The sequence below is a fragment of the Brassica napus genome, chromosome C4 (assembly GCF_020379485.1).
Source record: "Brassica napus cultivar Da-Ae chromosome C4, Da-Ae, whole genome shotgun sequence".
In the NCBI taxonomy this organism is placed as follows: domain Eukaryota; kingdom Viridiplantae; phylum Streptophyta; class Magnoliopsida; order Brassicales; family Brassicaceae; genus Brassica; species Brassica napus.
The window spans coordinates 54,469,544-54,486,266 of record NC_063447.1 but is presented as its reverse complement, the minus strand read 5'-3'; the positions used below and the strand labels follow the sequence as shown (position 1 = coordinate 54,486,266).

The 16,723-nt window shown below is 33.5% G+C and overlaps 3 protein-coding genes across 3 annotated transcripts; all 3 read left to right on the top strand.

Annotated features, from left to right (window-relative positions):
- Window positions 1-575: 575 nt before the first annotated feature.
- Window positions 576-1,617, top strand: LOC106426294 (peptidyl-prolyl cis-trans isomerase CYP19-1-like). Its single transcript, XM_013867017.3, has one exon. The coding sequence runs from the start codon at window positions 669-671 to the stop codon at window positions 1,404-1,406; it is 738 nt and encodes a 245-aa protein (XP_013722471.1). The 5' UTR covers window positions 576-668; the 3' UTR covers window positions 1,407-1,617.
- Window positions 1,618-6,687: 5,070 nt separating this feature from the next.
- Window positions 6,688-11,569, top strand: LOC106427184 (peptidyl-prolyl cis-trans isomerase CYP19-1). The gene is made up of 3 exons (XM_048753989.1): window positions 6,688-8,072; window positions 8,451-8,821; window positions 8,935-11,569. Exon 1 carries the CDS (start codon window positions 7,358-7,360, stop codon window positions 8,012-8,014), a length of 657 nt encoding a protein of 218 aa, XP_048609946.1. The 5' UTR covers window positions 6,688-7,357; the 3' UTR covers window positions 8,015-8,072; window positions 8,451-8,821; window positions 8,935-11,569.
- Window positions 11,570-13,644: 2,075 nt separating this feature from the next.
- On the top strand, window positions 13,645-14,432 carry LOC106426353. Its single transcript, XM_013867074.3, has 2 exons — window positions 13,645-13,969; window positions 14,067-14,432. Exons 1-2 carry the CDS (start codon window positions 13,777-13,779, stop codon window positions 14,342-14,344), a joined length of 471 nt encoding a protein of 156 aa, XP_013722528.1. The 5' UTR covers window positions 13,645-13,776; the 3' UTR covers window positions 14,345-14,432.
- Window positions 14,433-16,723: the final 2,291 nt, after the last annotated feature.

The window sequence follows — 16,723 nt, the reverse complement described above, 5'->3', positions numbered from 1 at the left end:
ACTTACGTAAAATTGTACATATAAAATCTCAAATAAACTAATTCGTAGATTATATAACTGTTAAAAATTATATTTTTGATATAATAAAACTTTGTATTATAATATAATCCAAAAAATCTGCGCTTTCCAAGCGCGGATCAAAATCTAGTATATAGTTTAAATGTTGAAAAATGATGTATCCAATATGTGACAGTGATTGTACAATAAACATTTTTTATATTGAAACGCAACTGTTACTTAAGAAAGAAAAAAACAAAAACAAAAACGTGAGTGTTGTTGATAGAGCTAACAAAAATGTGAGTGTTTTTAATTAGCTTGATCCGAAAGAAAGGGAAAAGAAAAGAAATTTTAAAATAAATTGCAGTTAGATTTAAAGGTTATCGTTGATATATTTTAATAATTAAAAAAGCATAAAAGTTTTCTAAAAAAGGAGTGACACGGTTCTGTAAATATTTTCAAAATAGAAGCAGTCAGATTAGATTTAACGCTAGTGGGATTCGATTTAACCACAGTTAACCTAAAATACTGTTTAAAAAATCTACAAATACGGCCGACGATCTTCCTTCACTTGACTATTTATTTTCATTGGAACTATATGTTCTCTCTCTCTCGATAACTCCTCCCAGCCCCAGGAAACCTATAAAATTCCTTAGATCCAAACTCCGAGAATGGCCGGTGGATTTACCATCAACATAAACATTCCGGCTGGTGAAGGATTTACCATTAGCATTAACCCAAACTCTGCTGCAGCGGTAGGGGCTGCCTTTGGCCGAATTCAACCTCCGGCTGGTGAAGGACTTAACATTAGTATTAACCCAAACTCTGCACCAGCTGGTAATCTATGTACGAATCCGTCCTCTCAAAAGCCCCTAGAATGCTCTCCAGGAAAGGCTAACCCTAAGGTTTTCTTTGATATGGCGGTGCGCGGCAAAGCTGTTGGTCGGATCGTGATGGAGCTCTTTGCCGACACGACCCCACGGACGGCAGAGAATTTCCGCGCCCTCTGTACAGGCGAGAAAGGCATGGGGAAGAAGGGTAAGCCACTTCATTACAAAGGATCAATCATCCACCATATGTGCCCCGATTATATCATTGGCGGAGGAGATTTCACTTACGAAAGGAAAGGATACGGAGGCGAATCAATCTACGCCGGAGGTTTTTTCGAGGATGAGAACTTCACCAAAAAGCACACCGGTCCGGGTATCCTCTCCATGAACAACAATGGTCCTGACACCAACCAATCTCAGTTTTTGATCTCCTTGACCGAGAACTGGGAACTCGACGATGTACACGTCGTCTTCGGCCAAGTTGTTGAAGGATTGGATGTGGTCAGGATCATATCACACGAACCTCTTAAGGACAAGTTTTCCAAGCCCGTCGTGATCGACTGCGGTCAGATTAAATAGATCTGACAGAGATATTTTCCAACTACAATGGTTGCTTGCTTGCTCTGTGTCCTTTTGATGCTTGGTGCGTTTTTAATTTTGTTACTCTTGTTTTTTTATCTTTTTTCTTGAAATTTAGATTGGCTACCATTGAATAATGATTACAACCATCATCAGTTTATCATGTTGTTTGCTATTGCAGAAACATATTTAAAAAAATTCTGTTTTATCATGTTTTCCTTTAAGATATTCTTATTAGAATTTGGAAACATTAAGTCATTGATTTCTAAGAGATTCTTGTTCTCATGTTCCGTTTGCCTAAGACAAAGTGTATGTATGATTGCCTCCCATATGCAGATGATAGATATTATAGTCCGTAATAGGTCTAGGAAAAAAACCGAATCCAAGACCCAAACCCAAATAAATCTGAAATATCTGAAACCCGAACTAAACCCGAATTAGATAACATCATTTTGACCTGCCAGAATCTTATCATAGCTTTATTAATAATAAAAATTCAAAGTACAAACTCTTTCCCTGTGAGCTATATAGTTTGCAGGATAAATAAAAACACAACCATGTTTCAAACAACAAAACACATGATAGAAAATTCAACATTCACTCACGACTGCGTTTGCGGCTTTTTCAAACATTCTCAAATCCTCGTATTTTTTCAAACACTCACGACTGGTTCATGCTACATATTTTGTAAACTTCTGGTTTACTATATATTTATCTTCATTACACTAATCTTTGTATAGTACAATATATAAGAGGCTATAAATACTTTTTCTAAAATACTTATACTGCCTTGATAAATATTTATGATTTGAAATGTATATAGCATTTCTTTTGCTTATTGTTTCAACATAAGTGTCTCAAAATCCGAGAGATTTACTTTGAGAATGATTCATCAAACTTAGTTTTAGTGCAAACATAACCTTATGGATGTTTCACTTATCATAAAATGTGAGCTTCTTTAACTCTTCCCCTCGAGATGATAATACTACAGGTTTATCAATCTCGAATGAATCTCATTTTTGAATCAACAACATACCATACATGGATTATGTATTCTTTCTTAGATCCTTCTAAATTTTTGAGACTTATAAGAATACAATACCTTAAGAACTTTAAATTGCATTCCTAGGGAATTTAAATTGCATTCCTAGGGAATTTAAATTGCATTCTATGTGCAATAATACTATGTACTCTTCTGGAGTATTCATATATCCTCTTCTTGAACACTCTAAGCTTTTTATTAGCTTGTATTGTACTCACAAAAATTTTCTTTCATCTTTCGATGAATGAATCATATCTCTTCTTTATTACCATGTTTATTTTCTCAACTTCAAGTGAAAATATAAGTTCCATAAAGAAACTATTTGGATCTTAACCTTATCCATATTCACGTCTATAACCATTTTTATGTCCACTTTCTTGACCAATACTATTTATGTTGATTTTCTTTCTCAATATAAAATGTCATATTCTCTTCAGGAAAATGATCATAATCAACTAGACGTGATTTATCATCTAACATCAATAGCTTATTAAATTTCTCAGTCTCAAGGAGACAAGATATAAGTATAATCTTCTTTAATTTCTTTTCTCAATCATGTGTCTGCTGGACAACATTACCTGTGAAAAATAATATTTTTCAATATAGGTGCATCATTAAAAATTTCTTCGAGAAATTTTGCTTTTAAACTTAACATCCAACATAGTTGAACTTTATTTACAGACTTCATGTCTTGTAATCTTTAGATGCATAAATATAATGAGCTATAGATAATCACATTCTGGTGATAATATCTTTCTTTGGATTGTTTTCCAAAACTTATACATATTTTAAAATCAAGCCTTAAACTTAAAACCCCCATATATAAAATGGTAATGAAATATGATCTTCATACCAACTTTTATGCAAATTACTTTATCTAATCATACTTTACTCAGCCTTTTATATAAAGCATGGAAAATAAGAAAATACTTATCTTTTATGGGTTCCAACTTTTCATGTTTCTCGACATCTCACATTGTATCTTCACTTTTACAAAGATTAAATAATCCTGAAATACTTAAAATTTGCTCATATAAATATGGCTATTATGTTAGTAACAATCAATTTGATTTCAAAATTGAGTCTATACCAAGACTACTAGTGATTCATAATTTACTAACAAATATCTAAATATATATATAATATCAAAGAACTATAGATAAATTGGTATTTAACAATGACTCGATAACTCAATCATTTTTTTTAACCAGTTTGAAAAAAAGAATAAACCAATTCAACCACGTACTACTCTTAGCAACCAGAATACATATACTAAATCATATGGCTTTTAAGAGCATAAAATATTCGATTCTCATCAAACAAAGAGGTGGGTTTAGCACACTCACGAGATATAGTCTCAACGAAAGCAAGACGAAACGCTTAGGGTTTAGCATACTCACAACTAGGGTTTTTAAGATTTTGCTATGTGGCTAAGGTTTTAAATAACAATACTAATAAAAGCTAATAACAATGTTGATAAAAATATGCAGCCGTATGGTTTCAAACGTAAAAAGTCTAATAATAATATGGGATGCAGCCATAAAATTAAACCATCAAACATATGACTCGATGACATACCACATGTTAAGCATTTAGAACATCGAACAATATGCTTTTTTTTCTTAAATTATATGCAAAAGGTTGAGAAATAATCATGGTGTCAAGTAAAAACAAACGATATGAATATGCAGCTATATTCAATAAAAATATTTAAGATAGCTATTGGTTATGACTATACGCAACTATATAAAATAACAATAATATGAATCCATATGTAAGAACAATAGCGTATGATGACAAATTGCAGCCGTAATGAAGCAATTACTCAAGTGTATTCAAACATAATTAGCGAGATTGAGTTTAGCTTATAACGTCGATATGATCTCATCAGATACAATGATTTTCATTCCTTGAAACAAGGTCGAATCAATATGGTCGACTAAGAACTTATAAACTCAATCAATTAAGTATGTCGTATGAACTATGAATCCACTCTTACAAACCATGAACTGATAATAAGCTTGATTTGAAGAAAGATTCAACATAAACTAAAAATATATCAAAATAAAGGTTTATACCCTATTAACTCAAGATCGCTAGAGCTTCGTGCTGATAACGTGTTATAAGTAGAGAAGAGAGAAATGGGAATTGATGTGTATTATTCCATGAGTAATGAGTCCTTTATATAGGATTACAATAGCTTGTGGACGAAACCACTTGGAGAACAAGTAAAGCTTGGAGAACAAATATATTTAAGACTTGCCATAATGGCATCACCATAATATTCATGACATGTTGTATTAAAGCAAAAACATTAAACATCTACTTACAAAAATTTATAATTAGACCATTACATTTATTTGAATCTCAGTAATTTCTACTTAAATTAACTATATATTAAATATATGCCTTATCCTATCAAATTATTAAGCACAATAGTAAAATCGATTTTAGTCCTAATAGAGCCACCATTTTCTGATAACTAAATAACTGAATTTGGCATATACTATTTAATACACCTCTAAAGATTAGTTACTTAAATTTTAGTATTTAACATTCTAGTATATCATGCAAAACCCGTAAAGATTAGATACTTATATTTAGTGTTCATATAAATTGAATTAATTAGTTTCAAAAATAAATAATTGTTAATAAAAAAAAGTTTCAAAAATAATTGATTATTTAATTAATTCCTCAATTTTAGGCAATACGTATATTTAATAATAATTAAGTTAGATTTAATTTAAATAATAGGAAATGTAGTTAAATGTAATGGTTTAACCTAGGCTATTCGTTAGTAGATAAAAAAAATTTTGTTTTAATTGTATTGATAATTCATAAAATTGTAGATTCTTATACAATCTATAATAAAAGTTATTTAATATAAATCTAGTTTTATTAAGGTATCAAATATTCATATTCTTCGGAAAAAAATATTTAAATTTTTTATTATAATATCCTGTAAAGCTTTTTCTCTTATTCTTCTTAATAATTTTTTTAAAACAAAATTGAGGTTTGTCGATTGGAATCAACAAACATTTTTACAAATGGAAAATTTGGGGATTAATCAGAGATTAGGTTGAATATCTAATAGTTTAGGTTATTTAATGTTTGAAGAAAATATTTCTAATAATTTCTGATGGTCCAGTGTAGGAATGTTAATAATGGGTAAAAATCCATAGGGTACCCTAAGCCCTATTAAAATCTAAAACCCAAAACCCGTATGTTCAGTTTCCAAATTTTGCGGGTTTATTTTGGGTGGTTCTTGGTTTATAAATTATCCGATCGGGTTTTACCTTCTTGGTTTCGGGAACCCTATGGCATTTTTTAAAAAAAAATGTATTGTTAGTTTAAACGATGACGTTTTACTTAATGTCTTATCTTTTGTTCGGAGAAGTGGATTCGCCGAGAATCTTGGATTGAATATTCTGTTTACCACGTTTCTTGGAATTGAACCATATCTTTTCGCTCTATTTTTATTTTTCTTAATTTTTGTTTGATTTTTTTTTTGATTAATCTTAGTAAGTGCGTGGATGTTTGTTTACATGGCTTAGTTCAAATAACTCATATCAACAACAAACAAAAAGATTGTTGACAAACCCATTTTTTTTATATAAAGCTAACATGTTAAGTTTGATTGAATAAGCAGAAAAACTTTAGAAAAAAGATTATTGACAAAAAAATTCAAGTACCCGCGGGTAAACCTAAAATTCTACCGGTTTTTCGTGGGTTACCCTAATGATACCGAATTTTTTTCGGGTTTTCTAGTTTAAGGTATTTTTGGGCGGGTTTGATTCGGGTTCGGGCCGGATAGAGTTATTTTACCCATGACAACATCCCTAGTCCAGTGGTACTGAAGCGTCACTCCACTTTACATGAGTTCAACCCGAGTGGAGCTCGTTTTTGTTACCTGAAACCTGAAAGTAAAACTGAAAACTCAAACCCAAAACAAACAAAAAAAGAATATCTATAATACCAAAAATATATTCGAAATACTCAAATATACTAATATACTCAAAACATTTCATGTACTTTGGGTATCCGAGTCTTGAGTAGGATCCGTACTAAAGCAAGATATGTTGGTCCGAAAAATACCCAATATATACATTATCTTGGACCTGGATCCGATCAGTTTTTTTTTTATTTGAATAAATGCCTAGGCTTGAGAGAGAGAGTTATATAAAAATGTATATACAAAATCTCAAATAAATTAATTCATAAGTCATATAATTTTAAACATATTCTCTTCTCGATATAATACCATTTTGTAACATAGTAATGTACAACAATCCCAAAATACTAATTCATATCAAACTTTATCTATAATCCAAAGCCCGTGCTTTCTAAGGCTGGTCAAAAACTAGTTTATTTTATAGATGATGTATGAGCTATTATCATATTTTAAAAAAATTTACCAAAAAGAAATATTAATATTAAATGTAATATATGAATTATTACGATATTCTAACAAGTTTGCCAAAAATATAAATCAACATTAAATGAAATTATCCATGTCATATTTTTCCGGAAGCCATGTCATCAATTTCAGTAGCCATGTCATATTTGTTTTGTGAAATTTATTGTAGAAATGATGGCAAAATCACTTCGCAGATATAGTATAGAGAATCGATAATATATTTTAATAATTAAAAAAAGCATAAAAGTTTAAAAAAAAGGAGTGACATGGTCCAGTAAATATTTTCAAAATAGAAGCAGTCATATTAGATTTAACGCTAGTGAGATTCGATTTAACCACAGTTAACCTAAAATACAGTTAAAAAAATCTATATATAACGGCCGACGATCTTCCTTCACTTTACTATTTATTTTCATTGGAACTATATGTTCTCTCTCTCTCGATAACTCCTCCCAGGAAACCTATAAAATTCCTTAGATCCAAACTCAGAGAATGGCCGGTGGATTTACCATCAACATAAACATTCCGGCTGGTGAAGGACTTAACATTAGCATTAACCCAAACTCTGCTGCAGCTGGTAATCTATGTACGAATCCGTCCCCTCAAAAGTCCCTAGAATGCTCTCCAGGAAAGGCTAACCCAAAGGTTTTCTTTGATATGGCGGTGCGCGGCAAAGCTGTTGGTCGGATCGTGATGGAGCTCTTTGCCGACACGACCCCACGGACGGCAGAGAATTTCCGCGCCCTCTGTACAGGCGAGAAAGGCATGGGGAAGAAGGGTAAGCCACTCCATTACAAAGGATCAATCATCCACCATATGTGCCCCGATTATATGATTGGCGGAGGAGATTTCACTGACGAAAGGAAAGGATGCGGAGGCGAATCAATCTACGCCGGAGGTTTTTTCGAGGATGAGAACTTCATCAAAAAGCACACCGGTCCGGGTATCCTCTCCATGAACAACGGTGGTCCTGACACCAACCAATCTCAGTTTTTGATCTCCTTGACCGAGAACTGGGAACTCGACGATGTACACGTCGTCTTCGGCCAAGTTGTTGAAGGATTGGATGTGGTCAGGATCATATCACACGAACCTCGTAGGGACAAGCTTTCCAGGCCCGTCGTGATCGACTGCGGTCAGATTTCATAGATCGGACAGAGATATTTTCAACTACAATGGTTGCTTGCTTGTGTCTTTTTGATGTTTGGTGCGTTTTTAATTTTGTTACTCTTGTTTTTATCTTTTTCTTGAATTCAGATTGGCTACCATTGAATAATGATAACAACCATCATCAGTTTATCATGTTGTTTGCTATTGCAGAAACATATTAAAAAAATTCTGTTTTATCATGTTTTCCTTAAAGATATTCTTATTAGAATTTGGAAACATTAGTCGTTGATTTCTAAGAGATTCTTGTTCTCATGTTCCGTTTGCCTAAACTAAAGTAACTAGAGCCGACACTAAGACAAATATCCTAAACATATTTAAATCCCCAAAAATATTCTTGATTTTACTCGAAATCTGATTCAATAAAACAAAAAATCATAAGAATGGCTAACACACTTTTATTTTCAACGATTTTAAGGCTGTTGGTCGAGTACCGAGTATTTGTTGCCGTTAGAGACTGGACCGCACTTGAGATCGGTTTTGTTTGAGTAAAGACGGGAACAGGAGATTGAACAGAAGAAAGCGGAATTGAGAACGTCGGAGACGGTGCCGAGAGGGTTGTAGAGTGGAGGATGGGGAGAGTCATGGTGGATCAGCTGGAGTGTTAGGTTTGGCAAGTAAGCTCGAGACATATTGTGCCAGGGCACTTGGAAGATTCGTCCATTGCTAACAAGAGTCTACCGAGAAGAGAGTCTGTGAGAAGGCTTGGCTTTGTGAGGACTTTGTTGATTGATAATTACGATAGTTACACATTCAATATACATCAGGCACTCAGTACTATCAATGGAGGTACCTTATTATCCTTCTCTTTGTCACTCTCTATACATAGATCCTGTGTGTTTTTCAACTTATGTTTGTATCCGGCCTGTGTGTTTTTCAACTTATGTTTGTATCCGGTGTAGTGCCTCCGGTGGTTATTTGGAACTGTGAGTGGACGTCTTACTGTTACTTCTATGAAGACACTGCTTCTGATACTATTGTCATATTGCCTGGACCTGGTTCTCCCATGTGTCCAGCTGATATAATCACCAGCCTAGTTTTAATTGAGTTTTTGCTTTATGTCCCTTTGTTGACCCACATGTGTTTGTCTCATCTTGAACATGGCTCTGGCCCTGTAGGAATATGTCTTCGCCTTTTGCTTGAATTTCTTGATATTCCAATTCTAGGCATTTGTCTTGGCCATCAGGTACTTATTTCTTCTTACTTGATAATATCTCTTAGCTTCTTTGGCGTAGTTCTTGCACAGTCATGAAATGAGTAGTTTATCTCTCTTTCCGTTATTTCTGTGAACCAACCAAGACAACAACATGCTTTGACAGGCACTGGGTTATGTCCATAGAGGTTATGTGGTGCATGCCCTGGAACCAGTCCATGGATGGTTAAGGCAGTGAGGTTTTGATAATACATGATTTTTTTGATGCTCTTTATGTACCTTTTCTAGAAATGAATTTTTGTCAGCCGAAACAATTCAATATTTTATTTTAATATTTGGTCAGTCTGCTCCATTTTTTTCTCTGTGCCTTCTAGATATGCTACTCACCATGATGGAACATATTGTTTTTTGGTATTCCATCCGGGAGAAACTCTAATATCAAGGCAGGTCATCTACTACTTCTCACACAAACTGAAACACAAAGTTATTCAGAGGTTTAGTGGAGGTGTGGGGATGTTTAATGGCTGATAACCGAATTTAGAAGCAATGCATTGCTCTCAGATCACTAAGCACCTAAGGTGATTTTCCTTCCACATCTGCCACATGCATTCATGTTCTGAAAATGAAGAAGTCAGAGACGTTGAACATGATATAAACCCAAAAAGAAGGAATATTTGTTAATATATGTATATATATATAACTGTTGGTAATATATTTTTCAAAAAATAAAAAAATGTATGTAATATATGTGTGGGTACTGGGTATCGAGAACATGGTTTTGATGGCGCGAGAAGAAATCAAAAACTCAGATCAGATTTGGTTTCTTGACTCCGGGTGCAACAACCACATGACAGGAGAAAGACAATGGTTCAGTGATCTAGATGAGAGTTACAAGTATTCACTGAAGTTGGGAGACAACTTAAAGATGGCAGTAGTGGGGAAAGGAAATGTTAGGTTGGAGATTGAAGGCGTTTCACACATAATCACGAGTGTGTACTACATCCCGGAGCTCAAGAACAATCTTATCAGTGTGGGTTAGCTAGTGGAAAAGGGGATCGCAGTGCTCATTCAAGATCAAGAGTGTGGGCTATGCCATAGAGAGAAGGGTCTGATCTTGAATTCTGCCATGACAATCAATAGGATGTTTGTTATCAATGCAAGGATGATGGCTCAAGAACCTATCTGCTTCAAGGCATCGTCAGAAGACACAACTCACCTGTGGCATTGTCGGTATGGGCACTTGAGTTGCAGTGGATTGAAAACACTGAAGCCTGGAAACATGGTCAGAGGGTTACCACAGTTGACAGCACCTACCAAGCTGTGCAAGGATTGCATAACAGGGAAGCAGCAGAGAGAGATCATTCCAAAAAGGAGCAATTATAGACCTTCACAAATCCTCCAGCTTGTTCACTCGGACCTTTGTGGGCCAATAACTCCAGAATCCAGTAGTGAAATGAGGTACATCATCACTTTCATAGATGACTTCTCAAGAAAGTGTTGGGTTGATTTTCTTTCAGAAAAATCTCAAGCTCTCGATGCATTTAAGAAGTTTAAGGCGCTGGTGGAGAGAGAGACATGCTCTGATCAAGTGCTTGAGATCAGACAGAGGGGGAGAATACAACTCAAGTGAGTTCAAGGAGTTGTGTGATGGCTATGGAATTCAAAGACAGCTCACTTCAGCTTACACACCCCAACAAAATGGGATAGCAAAGAGGAAGAACAGAAGCATACTGAACATGGTTAGGAGCGTGCTGAGTGGAAAGAAAGTTCCAAAGATCTTCTGGCCAGAAGAAACTATGTGGTGTGTTCATGTTCTGGATCGAAGTCCCGCTGCAGCAGTGGAAGGAATGACGCTAGAAGAAGCATGGAGTAGGACTAGACCTCTTGTGTCTAACTTCAGACTGTTCGGGAGGTTAGCGCACACACACATACCTAAAGAGAAGCGAAAGAATCTAGATGACAAGAGCATCAAATGTGTGGTTTTGGATTGAATAAAGAATCTAAAGCGTACCAGCTATACGATCCAATGAGAGGCAAAATCATCATTAGTAGAGATGTGGTGTTTGAGGAAGATGAAGAATGGGAATGGAAAAATGAATCTGGAGGTGAGTCAAATAAACTTACATGGAATGAGGAAGCTGATACTGAAGAAGCAAAAGAAACTGAGACAGAACAAGAAAACAAAGGTGGTGACAATGAAGGAAGCAGTTCGAACATGGCTGATCCAACCAGTGGAGAGGGAAGACGCAGAAAGCCTCCTACATACAAATATGGTTAGATCAGACATGGACATACAAAGATACTATCCAGTGAATAGGTTTGTTTGACCAGAACTTGGTATAGTAGATAGATAGTTGACTTGAACAAAAAAAAAAAAAAAAAGATAGATAGTTGACAAAAAAGTGAGAAATGAAATTTTGACTAGAAAATTAGGATCAAAGTTAAAAATGAAACTGCCAAAATTTGGTCGAACTTTCTAAAACTTTAGCCCCTATTTCCAAAACATGCAAATATTCTTAGTTATTATACTATTAAAAGAGAAATATTTTAAAAAATATACTTAAACAAGGTTGTTATACCATTTTATTTGACTAACAATATGTTGATCTTACCTTATATTTTTTTAACTATACAACATTATTATTAATCTATACTATAAAAATAAGTCCTCCTAAAATTTTGTCTTTGATTTGCTTTGCCATTTTTATTTTTATGCCTAACAACATTTATTATCTTAAACTGTATTATTATAAATTTATCATGTGATAAATCTTCCAACAATATTTTCAAATCTCCAAACATATCTACAATTTTAACATGATTAATTAATTTTTGATAGACTTTCAAAAACACTTTTCCACATATTTATTCTTGCCTGTGGAATGGTCAACGCTGCAAACTTATCTCAACTGTGAACTAATTATAGTGAAGGTATTTAAACTGTACCACTTGAATAGTAATTATCAATGATTCAAAGGAAATGTGCAAACACAATGTGTCTCTAACGTAGCACGTAGGTTAGAGTCCTTGAAAACTTAAAAACCAGAAGATTCAAATTTAATATGTTAAATTACCTATGATTTTACTGAAAAAATACTGCAAAATAAAACCAGCAGAATTGAATACTAAAAAATCTTATATATATATATATATATATATTTAAAAGGGATCTAATAAACATTACAACTTCTCATAAACCATAAACATTTGCTAAGATTATAGGTAGTACATGTTGTTGTCTGAACATGGTATAAATGTTTTCTAAAACCGCAGCCTTTAATATTTACAAATGTATAAAGTTATATTATTTAAATAGAATAGATGTAATTAAGTGAGCATTATTTAATTATAAGTTTCTATTCTGGTCTTTAAATTTTTTTAATACTCTGGTTAAATCTTTTTTTCAATATATTATTTACAGTTTATGTTGAAATTTACTCCAATTATAAAATTTTAATATATTTGATATTCAAAATAGAGATTTAATTTTTGTTAGCAAACTTAAAACCAAAAACCTAAGCATAATAATTAATACAACTAAAAATGACAGTTTGAATTAATTATTTCTCATTTTAAAATATTTTTGTACAGAATTCACATAGTAATGGGTTTTAACTTTATGTATCTCTTGTGTCTTTACAATCCGAAGATTAGAAACTCCTCAGATGAGTATAAATGATGATACCATGTAGTATCTGTTGGCTTAATTCAAATATCTGTAAAACTCCTCAGTTGTAATTTTTTTTTATACATAGCAGGTCCGAATTGGTTTGGTATTTAGGACCAGGAAAATTCTGAAGTATCCAAAAATATGAAATTACCTAAACACTCAAACAAATATCCAGCATATTTAAATCCCCAAAAATATTCTAGATTTTACTCGAAATTTGATTCAATAAAACAAAAAATACCCAAAAGTTCATCCAAATATTTGAAATATATATTTTAAAAAATTTTAACAGAAACTCAAAAGTATAACTGAAAATATGAATCTGAAGTTTAAATGAATATATGTAATGCCAAAAATATATCTAAAATGCTTAATATACACACAATATTATAGGCATTTTGAGTATCCAATCGGATCCCAGCCTGAACCAAGATATACGGGTCAAAAAAATATCCAATAAGTACTTTGCCATGGACCAGGATCTAAACCAAATCTATATTTTTATGTCGGATTTTGTTAAATTTTTGGATCAAAAATAAAAAGTCTAGACCTAAGAAAACGTTACATAAAAATGTATATACAAAACCTCAAATGAATTAATTCATAAATTATATAATTTTAAATAATTTATTTGCTTCAAAATAATACAGAGACATAATACTGTACAATCTCAAAATATTAATTTATATCAAATTTTTAAAAAAATTCAAGAAACCCCGCATTTCAAAAGTGGGGCCAAAATATAGTTTATTTTATTTTATTTCTACTTGTTTTTTAAAAAAAAAAGAAGAAGCGGCCCTAACAGCGTTTTATGCGCGTGCAGAGGAAAATAAAGCAATCTGCGTTTCACTTTCCCATTTCTAACTTTAGAACCCTAATTCCGAAGTCTCTCTCCCTAAAAATCCAAAATCATGGAAGTTAATGTTCTTCCTGGGACATGTGGTTTTGTTGGTCGGTGGAGGAGCCAGAGTAACGATTCCCCCGGGTAATGGTTTTACCATTATTGTCAATCCGGTGGCCGGTGGTGCTGTGGGAGCTGCCGGTGGTGCTGTGGGAGCTGCCGGTGGTGCTATGGGAGCTGCCGTTGCAAACGAAAACATAGCCGCTATCACAGGTGTCTTTTTTTTCTTTCAATTTCTAAATCAACCATGTTTATTCACTAAATTGTTGTTTGGTATCACATCCCGAGTCTCATACTGTTATATTTGCAGCGGATATCGTGCAACATTCAGTTAACAACACCCTCTCTACAACTCAGATACTCCATATGCTAAGGGTTGACAACACCTTCGAAGTGCACCAAGTTTTTGTACCCGAACCTCCCGCTACAGGTCTTTTCCTTTACGCAATGGGGATTTCAAGAGGTTCAGACCACCACCACTACCTTAACCCCCCTCGCTACTACAGACACCATTGGGACAACTATTTGAAATTAAAATATAAGTTTATTCTTAGTCAACATGATTTATTTTTACTCTCTCTCTCTTAATTAGTAAATGTAGACACATGATTCTTTTCCATAATTATGAAAAAGATACTTTTGATAACTAAAACAAGCAAAGCAATGATTTCAATTATTACTATTGTCGGTATATAAATCTTTATGCCTAGAATAAATTAAATCTAGAAAAACTGGAAAACATCACTAAATTAGAGAATATAATTAGATACTATTGAACAGTCGATTAGATTATTCTGAGAAACAATTAAATAATGAAAAAAATTAAGCTTTAAAAATTAGATAATTTTTTTTTTTTTTTTTTTTTTGCGTTCTACCCCGCCGCTTCTGCTGCTTTCCCACAGGCCAGCCCTGATCCGCCGCTTCTGCTGCTTTCCCACAGGCCAGAAAAGATACATTTTCTGTGACAAAACATCTACCAAACCTCTTCTTTTATGTTCTTTTGCTAACATTCTCGTCTTCTTTTAACAGAAAACAAACCAATATACTTTTAATTATCTTATTTTCTTAATGCTTCTTCTCTTTCCTATCTAATCTTGGAGCTCTGTCATCAAGTGGAGGATCTTCATGAGAGGGAACTTATGTTGAATATGGAGTTTCTCAAGCTCAAACTACTCTAAGAATCTGTTACGTTATCCCGTTTCTATAATCTAACGGAGATCAGTGTGAAGAAAATATTACCACCCAGCCTCGGCTCCTTAAGCCTACTAAACTCTGCCTAAGGTCTCACTCTTTATATGATATAATATAAACACAAAATCTCACTCTTGTTCAAGGCTATGATATAAACACAAAATCTCTTGTTCTATAATGTAAACACAAAATCTCTTTATACGATAAGACAGAAAGAGTTTTATTGTTTATATGTGTTTCTTCAAAGATCTTTGATGATCTTTGAACAATGAAACTTTCTATCTCTCTGATTAACAACTAGTTTCTTGTTTTTCTATTTCATTTGCAAATTACTAAGCCTCCTCGCATAGAGAGTGAACAATTGCAACCAACGGTTGCAATGATTAATCCAAAAATCGCAAAGGTTAATGAAAAGTTACAATGGTTAGTAAAGAGTTACAATAGTTAATCACCAAATGTTACAATTGTCAATATGGTTATTCACCAAGCAATCATCAATGGTGGCAATGTTATATTAATATAGTTGCAATTATTAATGGTTCACATGAAACATTACACATATTCATTTAAATATATAACAATCCTCCCACATTTAAGTGCCATAATAAATTCATTAAATGAATAATATATATATTAAACTAATGCATAAATGAAAATGTTCAAAAATTGAATTTTCAACTTAGTGTATTACACATTTCAAATGCCCAAAAATCACGATGTCCTATATATTGAATCCCTTAACCAATTTTGGGCACATGAAGATAACACACACGTGTTTCCATACTACTCTAAGTGTTACACTTAACGCTATTATAAGACATGTGTCCCTATCCATAATGAGCGCATACAAAGCCAAATCCTAGCTTACTGAAGCGGCATCACTTCACACTCATATAAGTAAATACTTTTAGTTATTCATCTGCAAATGCACTTTTTCAAAGTATTTATTAAGAACAAAATTTCAACATATCCCTTTCTTGCAGGTCCAAACACATTCCTTGGGATGATTAAAACAATGCTTCAATCTTTAAGTGTAGGCTTTCCACATTGAATTCAGCTTCTAACTTCGTATAGAGGGAAGTTGGATATCCCCAAATCAACATTTTCAAATTGACTTCAAACCCATCCCCTTAACCGAAATAATTACTAAGTTCATAGCTAATCCTTTCGTCAAACGATCAGCTATATTTTGTTGAGACCGAACAAACTCTACTGTAATCACCTCGTGAGTGATCAGCTCATGTAATTTTCTATGTCTAATGTCCATGTGTCTAGACTTACCATTATACACTTGGCTAGAGGCCTTAGCCAAGGTAGCTTGAATATCACAATGGATAGAAATTGGTGATACTGGTTTCAGGCATAGTGGAATCCCGTACACAAAGTTTCTTAGCCATTCTGCCTCTCTGCCAACAGGTACTAATGCTACGATTTCTAAGTCAATAGTCGAACTTGTAATGCAAGTTTGCTTCTTAGAATCCCATGAAATGGCACATCCCCCAAGAAAAAAAAAACACCTGACCGCTTGTAGAAGAATGATCTTCGGTGTTGGTAATCCAACTTGAGTCTGAATATCCTTCTAGCGCCGAAGGAAATCCGACATATGACAAACCATAATTAATTGTTCCTTTCAAATACTTGAGCACCTTTTTTTAAAGCTTGCTAATGTTGAGTACTACGATTACTAGTGAATCTACCAACCTCCCTACATTATAAGCTACATATGGTCTAGTGCTCGCCATGACATACATTAAACAGTCAATCACTTGTGAATAC

Bases quoted from the DNA above. Each gene is read 5' to 3' on its own strand.
- LOC106426353 (XM_013867074.3), top strand. From the start codon at position 13,777: ATGTTCTTCCTGGGACATGTGGTTTTGTTGGTCGGTGGAGGAGCCAGA. The intron at 13,970-14,066 runs GTGTCTTTTTTT...TTATATTTGCAG, and splicing joins AAACATAGCCGCTATCACAG to CGGATATCGTGCAACATTCA.
- LOC106427184 (XM_048753989.1), top strand. From the start codon at position 7,358: ATGGCCGGTGGATTTACCATCAACATAAACATTCCGGCTGGTGAAGGA.
- LOC106426294 (XM_013867017.3), top strand. From the start codon at position 669: ATGGCCGGTGGATTTACCATCAACATAAACATTCCGGCTGGTGAAGGA.